This window comes from Centruroides vittatus, unplaced genomic scaffold, assembly GCF_030686945.1.
Source record: "Centruroides vittatus isolate TY-2023 unplaced genomic scaffold, ASM3068694v2 contig_371, whole genome shotgun sequence".
Lineage (NCBI taxonomy): Eukaryota > Metazoa > Arthropoda > Arachnida > Scorpiones > Buthidae > Centruroides > Centruroides vittatus.
The window spans coordinates 1483480-1501009 of record NW_027122194.1 but is presented as its reverse complement, the minus strand read 5'-3'; the positions used below and the strand labels follow the sequence as shown (position 1 = coordinate 1501009).

The 17530-nt window shown below is 35.9% G+C and overlaps 1 protein-coding gene across 1 annotated transcript in view; it reads right to left on the bottom strand.

Moving 5' to 3' along the window:
• Positions 1–11931: 11931 nt before the first annotated feature.
• Positions 11932–17530, bottom strand: part of LOC136975395 (lateral signaling target protein 2 homolog) — a 62814-nt gene continuing 57215 nt past the window's right edge. The window contains exons 12-14 of the mRNA XM_067270437.1: positions 13653–13997; positions 13441–13544; positions 11932–12567 (exon numbers count right to left, since the gene is read on the bottom strand). Coding sequence (XP_067126538.1) covers positions 12448–12567; positions 13441–13544; positions 13653–13997 — 569 coding nt within the window. The 3' untranslated portion in view covers positions 11932–12447. The remainder of the gene's footprint in view (positions 12568–13440; positions 13545–13652; positions 13998–17530) is intronic.

Here is a 17530-nt window from a genome sequence, read left to right as displayed (position 1 = left end):
ATTAGAAAATGGTACGTTCCATTTTGGAACATTTATAATATTAAACCTGACGATGGCCTATATTAGATAGAGTGAAAACATTTGTATAGAAGAATTTTAAGCTCAGCAAAATTAGCTGTGGTGAAACTGAAGTAAATTGTTTGCTGAGAAAGAGCTGGATAGATGTGAAGTTACCAGTTTCAGTATTTTCTCTCCTTCTGTAAGACATCTTTTTCGATCAGCCACATATTCTAAAATGTCACAAAGTGTAATCATCGTGACATAAACAACTACGAAATCAACTAGGATTAATGTCGGATACAAATGCGAATAAAACGTTTTGATTACAGAGAGAAAAGTTATTAAAAAGACAACACACAAGTAACTCTCGTACGTTGTCAAGCACGTTATACCCTTTGTGGCAGCCATTTTGGTCGACTCATACGCCACCTATATTTACTGGCACAAGCGAATACCCCATTATATTCGGCCAGATCTACAATTGGCTACCGAGTATCTTTTTTTTTTTTTTTTTTAACTCTTTCCGCCCTGTGGGCACTAAGAGACCCTCTTTTAGTAGGCCCATTATGGGTTCGACCAGGCCCACAATGGGACGACCGGATGGCCGAGCGGTCAAGGTGGCAGCCTACCGCTCTGGGGGACCCGGGTTCGATCCCGACGGGTCAAAAAATCCCCAGGAATTTTTCGGGGGGTGGTCCGTCCGGATATATCGGGCCCCGTCCCTCACCACCCGGTCGCCCCATTGTGGGCCTGGCCGAACACATAATGGGCCTACTAAAAGAGGCCCTTTTAGTGCCCACAGGGCGGAAAAAGTTTAAAAAAAAGGCCCACAATGGGGCGACCGGGTGGTGAGGGACGGGGCCCGACATATCCGAACGGACCATCCCCCGAAAAATTCCTGGGGATTATTCGACCCATTCGGATTCGATCTCGGGTCCCCCAGAGCGGTAGGCTGCCACCTTGACCGCTCGGCCATCCGGCCGTCTACTACTGAGTATCGAAAGGAAACTGACATTTTCTTTTCGGCTCACTCGTAAAATTTTCTAAATTGACCCACACCTAATATGGGTATATCAGATCAGTAGATGCCCATCAGTGGTCGAATGGATTTGGCCGGATGGCCGAGCGGTCAAGGTTAGCAACCTGTCGCCCTGGGGGACCCGGGATCGGATCCGGACGGGTCGAAAAATCCCCAGGAATTTTCGGGGGTGGTCCGTCCGGATATGTCGGTCCCCGTCCCTCACCATCCAGCCGCCCCATTGTGGGCCTGACCGAACCCCTAATGGGCTTGCTGTAAGAGGCCCTCTTAGTGCCCACAGGGCGGAGTTACAAAAAAAAGTGGTCGAATGGATAAAGCCACTGAACACTGGTCGTGTTTTGCGCCTTTCAACGGGTTGGTCAGTGGAGTTTTCCGAGTTTTCTTCATGTTAGCAACACTAAAATGGGGACCAGTTTCTCATAAGACCTTCCGGGAGGCATCCTCACTCGGCAAATCTCACATGTGTTGTGTTTCCGTATATAAATAAAACTAAATCAGAGGAGTAGGCTGGTGTCCGGTGGCGAACCCAGAGAGGACCAAGGCACCTAGGCACCCTCCAAAGAAAAAGAAAATGTTCCAAAAATCTTTTTCTGATTAGAATTTTTTATTTATTTATGTTGTTCGTGTCTTCTATGTCTATACTACTTATGAATTAGCAGTCACAAAGTAGGAATTTTATTGAATCTCACTTTAAAAATTTTTATCTGTTTAATTCGGCTCCCCCAAGATTAAATCCTGAGTGTGCCATTGCTAGTGTTTTTACTGTCCGAAGCACCCGCTCTTCAATCGATTACTCTAGCTTAATTTTTGAATAACCAACTTCAAAATTTTGATTTGATTTTTGTAATGTGTGCTTACGATGACTGATCTTGATTTTACCTTTTACGTATGATCAATTTTAGCAGTGTGATCGACAATCAAAGAGATTGGAGATCAACGCCTTGACTAATGTACACTGTACGTACTCTTCCATTCAAAATTACTTGCAAAACTTGTAATGACTGCAAGTTTGATTAATCATATGAAGTTTACACAACAAAAACGACTTAAGGCTTCGTTTTTGTTGTGGTATTTATTGAACATGTAAAAAATAAAAAACCTACGGTAAATTTGAATTTGAATAAAGCAACAAAACTTATGGCAATTTGAGTGAAATGTTCTGAAAGGAACATTAACAGATTATATTGGGCTCAGACATCTTTCAGAAAACATTCTTATCCTGAAAACTGGGTCTGAAGACCACGTGTTCTGTTGCGTAACCGGCTCGTAACCAGCCCCTTGGGTGGTTCGCGTAGTAAAGGAGGGATGGGCCCTCATAGTGTAAAAGCTTCCCGTTTGTTGTTGTAAAAGTTAATGGGAGAAGAAGAGATATGTGGTCTGAAGGTCACGTGTTCTATTGCGTAACCAACTTCTTGGGTGGGCTACAGGGTAAAGAAGGGATATGCATTCTCGATGACAATCGAAAAACCCGGATCAAGGTGGAAAGGAGGAAGATCGCGCATGCTCAACGGAAGAAAGGGAGTGAGGACGTGTAGACGATAAAGTCGCGAGATTGTTTTTTTTTAATCTGTTGTTTCCTTTGTTTTTGTGTCTGTTATAGCGGAGGAACAGAGTAGCGATTGGATGGACTAAAATAAACCTTAAGTTCTTTGCATTGGAGTCATGGAGTGTGTGATTTATTTCTGTTTCTTTTTGTTTTGTTCCTGCGCGGGAAATACTCTCAAGATCGAGTACTTCCTCACAAAACCATTCATAATTTATTTCATAATCAACAGACAAAAAAAGCCCAAGTTTTACTGTTCTTCATAATTAATACTTGGTTGGGTTGCACGTAATACTGCACGGCGTCTGTTTGACATCGAGCTAAGGGCGTCGCCAGAGGGGGGCAGAGGGGCAGTTGCCCCTCCCTAGACATGCGAAAAAAATTATTTAAATGCTAAGTCATTTATTGCCCGATTTATAATTCCCGCGCGAAAAACCCAAGAAGATTATGTTTTAATTAAAATAATCTTCTTAAGCTATCTTAAAATTTATGAATCGTTTTTATTTTACCTACATACAATTCATATCCTCTATTAATTTATATCATCTTGCCCCCCGGCCCATTGGCTGGCGACGCCCTTGCATCGAGCTGTATGATGGCAATGCTCGATGAAAAAAGTCTTCCCAAACGCATTGAATAATGCAGTTCGGAGCATCTGCTGTTGTTCGACGAGCATAGACTTTGCTTATTGTGCACTTTATAAGTTGTCACACCGTCTCAATCGGGTTGCAATCGAAAGAATTTGCAGCCATTGACAAAAGATGTATCTCTGGTGATTGACAAAAGATGTATCTCTGGTGGTTGGCAAACTATCTTTTGATGTGCTTTGAAGTGTGACATGGGGCAAGATACTACTGGATGCTAATGTCTTCATCACCAAAATGTTATTCTTTCGATTCTATTAATTAAACACGTAAAGAAAACCCGGAAATTCCACATGGCTAGCCCATTGGTCTTGCTCAAATCCACGACCAACTACCAGGGTGTATATACTTTTGGAATCAAACTGATTCAAGATTACCTAATTGTTTAAATCGTGTATACAAACAAACAATCAATCTCTATCCGCGTACACAAACGCCATGTAGGATCGACTGGATCGCGATCAAATCCGAGAGGAGAGTACGATCGTTCGGATCGGATGATTAAAGATGGCGACCTCCATGGTTAAAGTCGAGCTTATTGTCGACTGCAAAAAAAAAAAAAAAAAAAAAAAAAAAATATGTATAACTATCGACAATGAAAATTATTTACATGTGTGGTTTGGCGATTGGAGTGAGAAGTGGCCTCGACAGCCGAGCGGTCAATTACTGTCGTGTGAGCGCAGCAAGACTCGCCGAGACAGGTTTTACCGTTAATAACCGTTTAATAAAAATACAAATTTCCTTACAATTTGCTCTTGTTTGATGAGGTAGAACCACACAAAGCGCGAGAATAATTGTCCAAAAAAAGAGTTCGACAAAAGTTCGTGTCTACGTGACTTGTAGTTCGACGTGGACGGCGAAATATCCGTGGGCCCCGGGGCGTATAGCACGTCTTCGGCTGCTTCTCTCCGGGCGAACCGACGATCTGGAGATAGCTAGAAGACAGCAATTGACGATGCTTCCTCCGGGTCCGAAAGGGGTCCTTTTTCCAATGTTTCGGGAGCACACACGACCAAGAGAGGAAACTCACGCATCCAAGAACCAAAAATGTCCTTGAAAACGATGGTTTTATAATGTGTTTCCCCCAAGTCGCCTCTCCATTGGTCTCTCATTGTCACCTGGTGCCAATTCGAAACCCGATGGAGGGCGCGGGAGAGGTCAACGTCGCGACTGAATATGATTCCTCTCTCGTCGCGTGTTCCTCGACTGTATTCCTTTCCATTGTTTTAAATATTTCAAAAAAAAAACTTCCGTTGTGTAATTTAGATCTTTAATTTCGTCCCTTTGCGTTGTAAAGGGAGATTTTTAAGATCTTGTTAACACCTCCATTCGGACCTCTCAGTCGACCTCCGTTCGGGTCCTCACATACATTTAAAAATGGTAAGTAAAAACAACATTATTAAAATATCCGATAAACTGAGATGAAAAATTAAGTACAGTATTAAGAGAATTTTTCGAGATTGTACGGTTTGCATTCTCCCATTTTTCCGTTATGTGAGCAATTTAATTTACGGAGTAAACACGATTCGATCCTAGTTATATACTTTCCGCTAACTAAAACACACGACGGATGCAATTCGTATCACGTGACAGATTTATCCGATCTTATAGATCGATCCATCCGAAACGAAAAGTATATGCACTTCCAGTGTTCGCTGCATTGATCCACTTTTTTTTAACTCTTTCCGCCCTGTGGGCACTAAGAGGGCCTCTTTTTGCAAGCCATTATGGGTTCGGCCAGGCCGACAATGGGGCGACCGGGTGGTGAGGGACGGGGCCCGATATATCCGGACGGACCACCCCCCGAAAAATTCCTGGGGATTTTTTGACCCGTCGGGATCGAACCCGGGTCCCCCAGAGCGGTAGGCTGCCACCTTGACCGCTCGGCCATCCGGTCTTGCTTTGATCCACTTGGCTATGATGGGCCTCAAAGATAGAGTCGAACGATGGTCTAATAGCCAAAATTCTTCTTTTAAATTAATCACATGATGCAAGTTTACGATATTTTGTATGCGTTATTTTGTTCGATTCACACAAAATAACGCATAAAAACTATCGTAAGTGTGAGGACCCAGACGAGGTCCGAAATCGCAAAAATGCAGAATTCTGTTGTGAAAAAAATAACGATAAATTATGTAAGAGAGAGAGAGAGGAAAAAAAACACTTAATCAAAACAACGTAACGAAAAATGTAAACAACGAATCTCAGGATGACGTCAAAGCGTGTTAAACGACCTATTAATGTTTAATCCAAAGGTAGAACTCTGACACACGCACTCATAAAGAGATATAAGGTTGACACAAGTATTCAAAGAAAAAATTAAACATAGGAAAACAGTTTCAGAAAAAGGGAAAAATTGAAGAGATAGAAAAATATCGCGTGATCGTTAGAATTCCAAAATGACATCAATTGCAAACAACGGATTAAATTATGAGTGCAGGTGTTGTGGTTCTATCAACAATCTTGGAGCATAGTCGACAAAGGGTGTCAAATAGACACCTCGAATCGGACCTTTCCCGCGACCCGACATGGTCTCGTTTTGCGCTTGAAAACAAAGGGGAGACCAATCGGGAAGCGAGGAAAGGGACGAGGGACCAATCCGCAAGGTGGATAGGACACGAGAAAAACGTATAAAAACTGGGACTTCAAGGTCACAGGAGAGAGAGTTTTTCGGAATGACGGACATGCCTCTTGTGGATTAAGACAGTGTGTGTAGAGTCGTCGCTCGGAACTTTAAGTGTGTCACCGCCCGTCAACATCGTCCAACGGCCCTTCTCGTCCGCCCGGAACTGGATAGCTCTACCTGCCGAACTCTCACGTTCTGAAGATCGCCGAGATTTGGAACAACCTAACCGATGTAAGCATGTATTCGTCCAAATAAACGGTTTTCCGCATGTAAACATTTGTCGTCATTTGCCTCCTTCACAACCGCCCACATACACGGGTTCCCTGAAGCTCATCCTGACGCGGGATATTTAAGCCCAGTCTACACCAGTCCAAATCTCACACTGGTGGGAGTGACGCGGGATTAATTGTATCCCCCTTTAAAGTCGGCGAATCTTACATAAGCTTGCATCACGGTTAGTTTTTGCGAATCAAATTCAGACGTAATCGTAATGAAAAATGTGGTTTCTGTTCCAATCTGCAACGGAGCGTAAAAAATAAATAAATAGATAAAAAATTATATTTTATTATGTAATCGCAGGTTCTGCTAACCATTTCAAATAACGTCGTCTTTATCAAAACTCAGTCTCATACAAGTTATGTTTTAAATTTGCATTGTAACAAAATAAATAAGTTGGAGTACTATCAGAAAAAAGGACTTATCTTTATCACTGAACCAGTCTTGGTTTGTCATTCACATTGTGCCATGACTCGAAGCTTGAATGTTTCAGTAAAACAGTAAACAGTTTAGCATAAATCCTATAATCTTCGTATTGTTTTAATTCGAAATTATCGATTGGCTGCCTGTCCTTCTTTTAGTTCTAAAAAATTATAAGTCTCTCTATATTTTCACTTTCTGGAGGAAGTTCAAACTGTGATTCCAAAAGACTAATTTGTAAATTTTCAGACAGAATTTCTAACTGTAGATAAAGACGTTCTTTTTTTTATTTCGGCTAGAGGAGTGTGTAGCTCATATGTGGCTTTATACTTCAGAAGAAACAGAAGTGATCGCTCAGCGACCGAAGAGACGGCCAGTCCGGGAAGACAAGAGAGGTCACGGACGCGACGAAAGCCGGCCTTATAGGAGACACCACCGCGAGAAGGGGAAATAGAAATGCCTTCCGGGAGGACTTGGGAGAAGCTGGCCCCTATTCAGGCGTCATTGGCAAGGAGAAAAACCCGGAAAAACTCCCGCTGCCAGCTCGTCCGAGTGAGGCGCGAACCCCCGATCGAACTCCGGTGTTTACGGTTGGTCACCGCCATTATGAGCGGAGACGGAGTCCACTCGGCCACCGGTGGGCCTAAAGACGTTCTGTCAGTCGCCATATCCTTTATAGAAGACAAAACAGCTGTACTTTAGATTACCACCTATGCAATTTCGGGACTTTGAGTATATATTTGAACTCAGGGGACCGAGACGAGTTCAACGGTACCCTACTTTTGGACCGGGGACAAAAAATAAGAAAGTCATCACAGTTTTTAAGTTATCACACTTAATGCTATCATTCACACGGCACCGTAGTTGCTAGTACCGCCATCTTGCGGTAAAGTCTGCAAACCATGACATCGAACTACGGTCATCTCCCGGAGGTTTGTTGGACAAGCCGCGAAAGCGGCGCGTAGTACTAGCCGATCGCGAGCGATAGCGAGCGTGTCGGCGGCTGAGGGGCCGTAGGCCCCGAGGTCGAGGAGCGCGAGGGTGTGCGAAAAGGACTTAAATCCGACTGCAGACGATCGGTGTGCTCGTGGATCAACATCTGCCTCTGTTAAAGGTATATATGGCCGGACTGCCTGTTAAACACGCGATAGGCTTGGCGGAGAGAGCGACGCAACTCCCGATTATCGCGCGATCGCCGAAAAAAGTATGATAACTATTTTATTTTTCGTCTCCGGTCCAAAAGTAGGGTATTGTTGAACTCGTCTCCGTCCCCTCAGTTCAGATATATACTCAAAGTCCCGAAATTCCGTAGGTGGTAATCTATAATATCCCCGAGAAAACCTTGTACCAACCTTAAATTGTTTTTTTTTAAAGCGAGATGTGAAAATTAACCGGCGTTTAATCTTCCAGATCATACCTTATAAAAGCCGTTGGGTCTTCGGCAGAAAGCGTGTTAATCATGTTTTACATTTTGAAAGTAGAACTTCTTAAACTTCCGAGTAAACAATACTAATGCCGGTCACTGTTCAACACAACCCTAAAGCTGGGTACAGTTAGATTCCAGAATAGATACGTGTTTCTAGCACTTTTATACACACGTTATGTTGGTTTGGAAACTGCTAGGATGGGAACACACTACTGTCGTAGTCAAAATATATTTCCATGGATACTATAATTCAGTTAAAGTATACCTAGGTAACCCCATGGTGACTAAAATGGCGGCTCGTCTTTGATTCCAGCAAACAAGAAATGAAACAGTGGGAACGCACGTTCTAACCTAACCTAACCTATTCTAATAAATTACCATAATTATTAGCAACCAAATTATTAGAATAGGTTAGGTTAGGTTAGTACTGTACGTGCGTCCCCACTGTTTTCTGGCATTGCTGCCTTAGCGCCACCATTGGGGTTATCTAGGTATACTTTGACCTATAATTCTACTAAGCCCCAAATAAATTTTTATGAATCTTACTTTCCAGGTGGTATAAGGTTGCTAAGTTTGTCCACCTGGAAATACATTTTACACACTGTTAGCCTCTCTAATTTTATAGTTGTTTAATATATGACAGGATGGGTCACAAATGCTTAGGACCACTGAAATTCATAACGAAGCCAATGGCGAAAATATGAAGAATTTTCAATTTTATAACTGTTTTTACATTCACTCTTCTTCAAGAATTGATTTGGAAAATATGCTACTAAACATAGGCTACCAGGCAGAACATACGATGCTCACGATAGGTAAGACTGTGTCCAAAGTGAATCTCGATTCAGGAGACTCCATCATCACTAGGTTGTGGTTTTCTAGAAAGTGGGGTTCATAAATAGTAAATAAAAATCAGATGCGGTGAGTAAATTTTACTCAGTTAGTATTCTAGGGCAAAAAAAAAAAAAAAAAAATGGATGCAGAATTTAATAATGAAACGACTTAAAGTGATTTTTAATGCTAAATATTTTACAATATTTTTGATTTAAGGATTAAGACAAAAATGGATAATTTCATCTACGAAATTTTTCATATTTTATTGATTATACAGAAAATTATTCTAAATTTTCAGACTTTGTAATCACTAAACAACAAAAATGATTTGTCATTATATTTTACATCAGTCTATTATCAGGATCAAGTGCTAGACGAATCTATACATATATCCAAGAATTTCAGTCCAGAAAACGTAAAGGAAAACCTTTGACAATAGTGGCTGGATGGCCGAGTGGTGAAAGTGGCAGCCTACCGCTCTGAGGGACCAGGGATTGAAAAATCCCCAGGAATTTTTGGGGCTAGTCCATCCGGATATGTCGGGCCCCGTCCCTCACCACCCGGCTGCCCCATTGTGGGCCTGGCTGAACCCATAATGGGCTTATTAAGAGGCCCTCTTAGTGCCCACAGGGCAGAAAGTTAAGAATGAAAACAATCTTTTTAGAATGTGTAGATGACGATAGAGATTTTAACATCAAAATTTATATTAACAATATTAATATTTAATATATATGAATTATACATTTTTACTAATTTATAAAAAAGATCTGAGTAAATAAAAAAATATAATTAAAATTTTTATGTAAAGATATAAATTTTGAATTTTATGTATCAAAAGTTTTAAATTAAATTTTAAGAAATAAAAAAATAAATCATTTATAATTTTTATATAAAAAATATTTATTTCATATTGTTAAAATAAACAAAAGCAGCTTTTAAAATGTTTTGAGTACACAAGTTTAGCTTTCAAAAATTGTTTTAAGAAGTGATGATTTTATATAAAATCCAATTTATTAATTGAAACAATTTCTACTATGGATGTTTTTTAGCAAAAAGTAAATACATAATTTTCAAATTACATATAACAAACAAATGTTACAGTCATGATTTGAAAATTGACAATTATAAAAATATTTCTCTCTCTAAAGTAACCTCACATAATATAATATAATACAATTCTTTATTGTAACTTTCCCTAAAATAATTATAAAAATTATCAACAATAGAAACATTAAATCAACAAATAAAAAATTGACTGCTTTCATTTTGTTGACGTAAAATTGCTGTTATTTTATGTAATTATATACAGAGTTCCTCCTCAAACTTTTGTTTTTAATTCCACAACTTTCCCTGACTCTCATGTCCCTTACAGTATGGTACATTGATAAAATAAAGCAGAATTTGATTTAGTACATACACATATGCTATTGTTTCTCCAACATTTTAGTTAGTTATTTTTTTTCTAATTAACAATTACATATTTTTTATAATCACTGAATTATTAAAATTAAAAATGTTTTATTACGTTGTTTTGAAGAATGTCATTAGTCTCGAACCTCTGCCCTACTAGCCACTTTTTCTGTTTAGGAAAGAGGTGGAAGTCGCTCGGGACTAAATCGGGGCTATATGCTGGATGTTTAAAGGTGGTGAAAACTTCCACCCAGCTTGGAACTTTTTAATATGTGAAGACTTCTAACTCTTTCCTGAACTGAAAACGTGGCTAGGAGAACAGAGGCTTGAGACTAATGGCAATCTTCAAAACAACATCGTTAAGGCCATCTCAATTCACTGGCGGCAACATTCTATGAACAGGGGATTGAAAAGCTCGTCCACAGATATGACAAATGCCTCAATCTTCGCAGTGTGTCGAAAAGTAATCATGTTTGTACCTAACTTTTGGTAATAAATTCATTTTGTTATTTACATTTGTCTTTGTTTTATGGACCATTGAAAGTTGAAAAAGAAAGCTTACATACCCCACACATTACATCAGCATTTCACTGTAATTGTTGATAAAAATATTATTAAAACTATGTATCTTTATTTAAAATGCAAGAGAAAAATTAATACAACTGTTGAAAAATTGGAACTATATGCTTTTAACCACAAAATACCTCAAAGGGAGGCATTAACTCAATGTTTCTCAGACTTCATCTTCTGATAGACCCCCTTAATAAAAAAAAAATCCTTTGGCAAATTCTTTAGAGTAGAATTTAATTAAAATGGATATAAAATATTAATAAGTGTTTCTTAAAATAATGTCTTTGCTTTAAGCATTTTATTTAATTTAAATGATTTTATGTTTTAAAATTAAACAACTTTAATGTATGTTTTTAATAAAGGTAAATATTATGAGAAACTTTTTTAAAATTTGCACAATATGCTTCTTATTCTTCTATAAACTCAAGGATCAACAAATTCACAGACCCACAGGGATCTGTGGACCACACAGTGTTGAGAAAGCTGCTATCTGAATAAACTCAAATACCTAGATATAAAAATTTCTACTGTTCAGTACTACACACTGTGTAAAATTTTTAGTGTTTTCAGATGATGCTTTCAATGATAAGAACAATAAAAGTAGTTAGGCATCTCAGAATGGATAATTCAATGGGAGAAGGCAATTCAACACTTGGACAATCTGCCAAGGAGAGATGCCTTTCTATAGGAAACTGATCCCATTTACAAGACATGAAGAAAATTCAGAAAACTCAACATGGCTAGCCCATTGATGAGATGCAAACCCATGACCAATTACCAGTGTTTTATCCAGTCATCCATTGATGGGCTAAGCATATAAGGAAACTACAGGTAGTATTAATTACCAGGGCCCATATCCAACTGGTGTTTTTTAAAATTCCAAGTAATTTCAAAAAATTATGTTTTAATGACATTATTTAAATTGTAAAATGTATGTAATTTTTCCTATTTACTTTTAAAAATAATTTAAGTTAAATAGTGTAAAAGAGTGCTTTAGAAGTTATACAAAATGGCCATGGTGGGAAAATAATTTCAATAATAGAAAAATTTTCTTGCCAAATCTGAAATTTTCTTTTGTAAATGAAATTTTATTAACATTTTGTAATTGTTAACTGAAATTAATAAATGAGATGAAGTCTGTAATTAAAAAGCTTAATATAATTTTTATTTTTACATATATTCTGAACTCTTTCAATTAATGGATTTCATTAATTCAATATTTTACAATAAATTTTAAAAGTGAAATAATTATTTTGATTTTTAATATAAATATGTCTTTTTACAATTATTAATTTGCTCTTAAAACTTTTTATATTGCCCTTATCTATCTGTGAAGATAGAAATGTAACTTTTAATGGACGGTACAGGTGCTTATTAATTCAATCATATTTACATTGTTAAATGTATACAAATTTACAGATTAAAGAATTAATACAGATGTATATTTTTGCTTAACAAGCTTTATATAATATACATAAATTCCAAAACAAATATCAAATGTTTCTTCATACAAAAAATAAATTTTCAATTATTGTGATTTTTTCATCAATTATCATGTTTTTGCTGAATAATAAAGATTATTATTCATAATTTATTTATTATGAGTGAATTAATATATAAGATAAAATATTCAAATTGGAAGGCAGTCAAGGAATATCTCTACATAACCATGTAAGGCGTAACTTGGTGAACAAAACATTGATGGCACACTCTTACTGGCTTTAAGAGACCATAATGAGGCAAAGTAGTTGAATAGGAGCTACATCTTGAACAAAATATCTATAAAGTAAATTTAAAATTTTAATTCTAAATTAAATTTATTTTAAACTAAAAAATAATAAAATTAAAGAATGCAAATTGTAATAAAATCTTTATGATTTAAATTCAAATTTAATGTTTATAATTAACTATTACATAAATACTATGTTTAAACAAGAAAAATTATTTTTAAAATGTTTTTATTGCAGTAAAAGTTACTAATTTATATAAAAAAATTTCTATATACCATCATTTTAAAATATATTTTGTACTGTCCAAAAATTATGTACAGTTTAATTGTGAATTAAACATAATTTTATAAATTTTTATTATAATTTAATTTTGGAAGAAATTTTTGTAAAATTATTCTTTTGTGCACATAATATAAAGAAACAAGTAAGGAAAAACAAAGAATGAGAGCTATCTTATTTTCAAAGATAATGAATGCAACTTGTTAAAGAAAAAGTCTATCTCATTCAAACTTAAAAAAAATAAATGATAAGCAATTAGATGCTTTTATTTTTATTCACATTCTACATAATTTCAATTATTTTGAAATTAAAAACATTCAGGAAAATTTTAAAGTAAAAGTATTAAAAGTAAAAGTATAAAAGTATTAAAGTAAAAGTATTAAAAGTAAAAGTATAAAAAATATTCATAAGAATATTTTTTATCTGTTTCAGATTTTATTGTTGAAATATAATTTTGAATTATTTCAACAATCAAACCTAAAAAGATCTGATTTATCAAATTTGTAAAAATACAAAAATAAAATTATATTGAAGTGAATTAACACAAAAGAAATTAAATCTCATATTTAACCCCTTAACACCTGCACTTAAGATCAGAAAGAAGAATTTTAAACTATTGAAGAGAAGTAAATAACAAACTTACTTTACCACAATTTCTGCAATGATGACGACGACGCAATAAAGTGAAGTGGGCATTACAAGCCATACAACACTTTGTAACTTCATCTGGCACCCATCTTGGAGGATCTATCACAAAAAAAATTTTTTTAACAGTTTAAAATTTACTTTATCTTTAAATGAATTTATGTTTATTTTCAATCAAAAACTATTGGTATTAAAAACAATCTAATTTACCTTCTGAATTATCAGTTCTCTGTCTAATTTGTAAATCCGAAAGTAAATCATTTTGTTGATTTTCTTGTAAAATTAATCCAGGTACAGCTTCCTCAGCACTATCAACTGACAATCTATCATCTTCTGAAGTTGATACACTAACAGCAGATGTTTCTGGTATTTCCTCAGTTCTTTGAATTTCTCTTTCACTTTCATTATTTGGCAAAATTTCTTCTGAAATGTTTTCTTCAAAATTAATTGTTGGTTCTTTTATTGAATTTGAATGAGATGAGTTCATATCAAACACTGATTTCAATATACTTCTAAGATCACTTGCACAGTTTGTCTGCAATTGATCAGCCACTTCTGTAGAAATTAGAATAATAAAATAATTAAATATAATTAAATAATTATTTTAAAATATTAATTATTAATCTTTATTTAACAATATTATGCTGTAAGGTTAATTGTTTTAATTAATTTATGAAAAATAATTGTCATATAAGAAAATACTAATACTGTCTATCGGCATTGTTATTTTTTACTCAAAACACTTATTACAAGTACTTTTGACAAATTACAGATTGTCTTCTTCGGGCATAGAATAATGGAATCTTAATGAAACCGTGCAATTTAAAAAGTATGTTAATGTGTTCCAAACAGTAAATTTAAAATGTATTCCATTAGATGTGTCAATACATTGAAAAACATCAAACAAACCAGGGAAAAAAAAGGAGTACAAATAATGTATAATTTAGAATTAACTGAAATTAAAATTGTTGTGCTAACCTCCTGTATAATGGGCACCATATTTCCAGGAGGTCAAGTGTAGGTATGTTACACAAATTAACTGTTGTTATGTAAAGCGACTCCCATATAAAAGCAATCCTATGATCCGAGCATCATTGAAGTAGGATGGCATTGGTCCATAATATATAGTAACCATTTTCTAAAGCATTTTTGGCAAGTTTGGTAGAGGTTCCACGATTTTTGATGTCATCTTGATGCTCTTGAAAGCAGCAAGCCAATTTTCTAGTTGTGCTCCCAATATAAAATACAGATGTCTGACCATCTTTGATATCCTCAGCAATGGAAAAGATTCCCCAACCGAAACAGACACCCTGGCGTTTACTCTATCCCTTTTAGAGACCACAGATGTGATAGGGACATTATTTATATTGATCGACCAAGTAGTCCTTAGGAATCAGTGTGTGAACACTGCGCAGACATACAGCACACAAGGAATTCTACGGCCCTTGCTATTTATGCGGCTGATCCTGATATTGAGACGGCCTTCAACTAAGTGAGGGTCATCTCGCCTCACCCTGAATACCTGATATGGTTGGAGGCCATTTCCATTTATAAATATAGCCTCACCACCATGTGCATCAATCATAAGGAAGAACTTAATTTGTCAGTTGCTTGGCAGGCCCTGATTGACACCGATCTTTAATTTGCCAATAACAGCTACCCACACGAATGTGATTTCATAAGACATGGATTCAATCTAATTTTCAAATCTTCATGTTCTATTTACTCCGTGTTCCATCAGTTAATCTATGTATCATCTGAAGAAGAACTTTAAGCTGTTTGAAGACGTTTGTGATGTATGTACTTTATCCATTGTAACTCACACCGGTAATAGGTTCAAGGTTCATTGTTGACTTCACTGGGTGTTGTTTGGGATGTAGATGTTTACAATATAAAATATTTTTGCACCTGTTTGTGTCTTCTGTAAAAGGAACATGTAGACCCCTGACTTCTCCAAAAAGGTGAAAAACTGTCCCTATCATTACATAACAATCTGTGCAGGGAAATAATTGCAGTTTCATAGGAAATATAACATTGAAAGTAATTTGTTGAAAGTACTTGTAATAATGTTTCAAGTAAAAAATAATAATGTTGATCAACAGTATTAGTATTTTTCTTAAAGTTTTTTGCATTGTAAGAAGCAATTTCAAGCCTTTTATAATTGGCATATATTGAATATTGATTGCTTAGATGCTACAATTTTCTAACATTTTTCTACAGAATTTAAACACCTATGTATGACTTCTCTCATAACTGGTATTACAGAGACATAGATGAAAACTTTTCCAGTTAGGAACAATGCCAAGTTTATCTGATGAATATATGTGGTATGTCTGAAAAGTAGATACATGACATATAAGCAGAAAGCTAATTGAAAATACCTGAAACTTTGAATAAAACATTGATTTCAATGCGACAAGACAGAGTACATTACTTTAGCTTTCTGCAGTGTGATGTTAAAATGTTTTTAGTACATACCTTGAAAACAGTCAGTTTGACATTGAACCTTACGCACTTCTTTTGCAGTCATTTGTTATTGCTATGCTGAGTCTAGTTCAAAGTAGTACATACAATGGCTGCACTGATTCAGAATCTTGCCAAATGTGAAGTGCACTCTGCCATAAGTTTTTTCAATGCAAAGGTGAGTGCCCAGCAGATATTCACAAACAAATTGTTTTCATTTATAGGAACATTATGAATCAACAAAATGTAAGAAAGTGGTGCTGTGCATTCTCTAGAGGCAGAACTAATGTTCATGATGAACACAAGAGTGGTAGCCATCTGGATCTCTGATGAACTTCTTCAAAGAACTGAGGAAGCAATTTGTGCAAATCAGCATCTCACAATAAGAGGATTACATGGAATTATTCCAGAAGTGTCTAAGTCAACACTTTATGAAGACATTAGGATACAGAAAAGGGTGTGTGCACCAGATACCCAAAATGTTAATGGACAAACACAAAACAAAACAAATGGACTTTTCTCTTGACTTCCGCACATGCTATGTACAGTACATGCAGGAGATGAGTTTCTCAACCACACTGTGATGGGTGATGAAACTTGGATTTACTACCACACTCCTGAATCCTAGCAACAATAATTGCAATCTAAGAAATTCAAAACTTCAATTTTAGCAAAAAAAAAAAAAAAAAAAAAAAATCATGGCTTCTGTTTTCTGGGACAGAAAAAGCATTCTACTAATTGACTTCATACTTCCTGACATTACAATTAATGCTGCTGCATATTGCCAAACTTTGTAATGCCTTCAATGGGCCATTCAAACAGAGGAGAATGTTGAAAATTGGTGTCTGCCTGCTTCATGACATTGCTTGGGCTCACACAATGATTGTCACCAAAGCACTTCTTACATGATTCAAGTGGGAAGTTTTCAACTATCTGCCATACAGCCCAGACCTTGCTCCCAGTAACATCCAATTGTTTCTTTATCTGAAGAAACATCTTGTAGGACACTTCCATGGAAATGATATCAAAAAACAAAGTTGAAATGTGGTTCCAGAAGAAAACAGTAGAATTCTATAACTCTGGGATATAGAAGCTATTTCCCAGACTTAACAAGTGTTTGGACAATGGCAGCAATTATGTAGAAAAATAATGCATGTACAAGTAAATAAGGTGTAGTGGATGTTTGGTCAAATAAAAATGTTTTAAATGAATACTAGCTCTTGTATCTTTACTTTTCAGAAATGCCTTGTATCATAAAGTTGGTACAGGCAAAAAAACTAACTGGAACTAGTTGAATGGCAGAATTACTTTGTCTGCTTATAAAAAAAAAAATAGGAATCCTAGTCCATAAACAAAAAACAATTAATTATATAAAGGTATTTACATTTACTGATTCAAAACAAACAAATTAATTTTAATAATGGTAATATTTGTTTCCTCAAGCCAGAATGAAATCTTAACTGAGATATTCAAAGCTACACAAGATTAGTGACATAACTGATAATTTTCTTCTGGGTGATTTTATTCCAGATTCTCAGATCAAATAGACACCAAATAAGGTCCAAATAAGCTAATATACAATAATCATCTTTCAAAGGATATTAATAATAATAAAATGGGTTTTC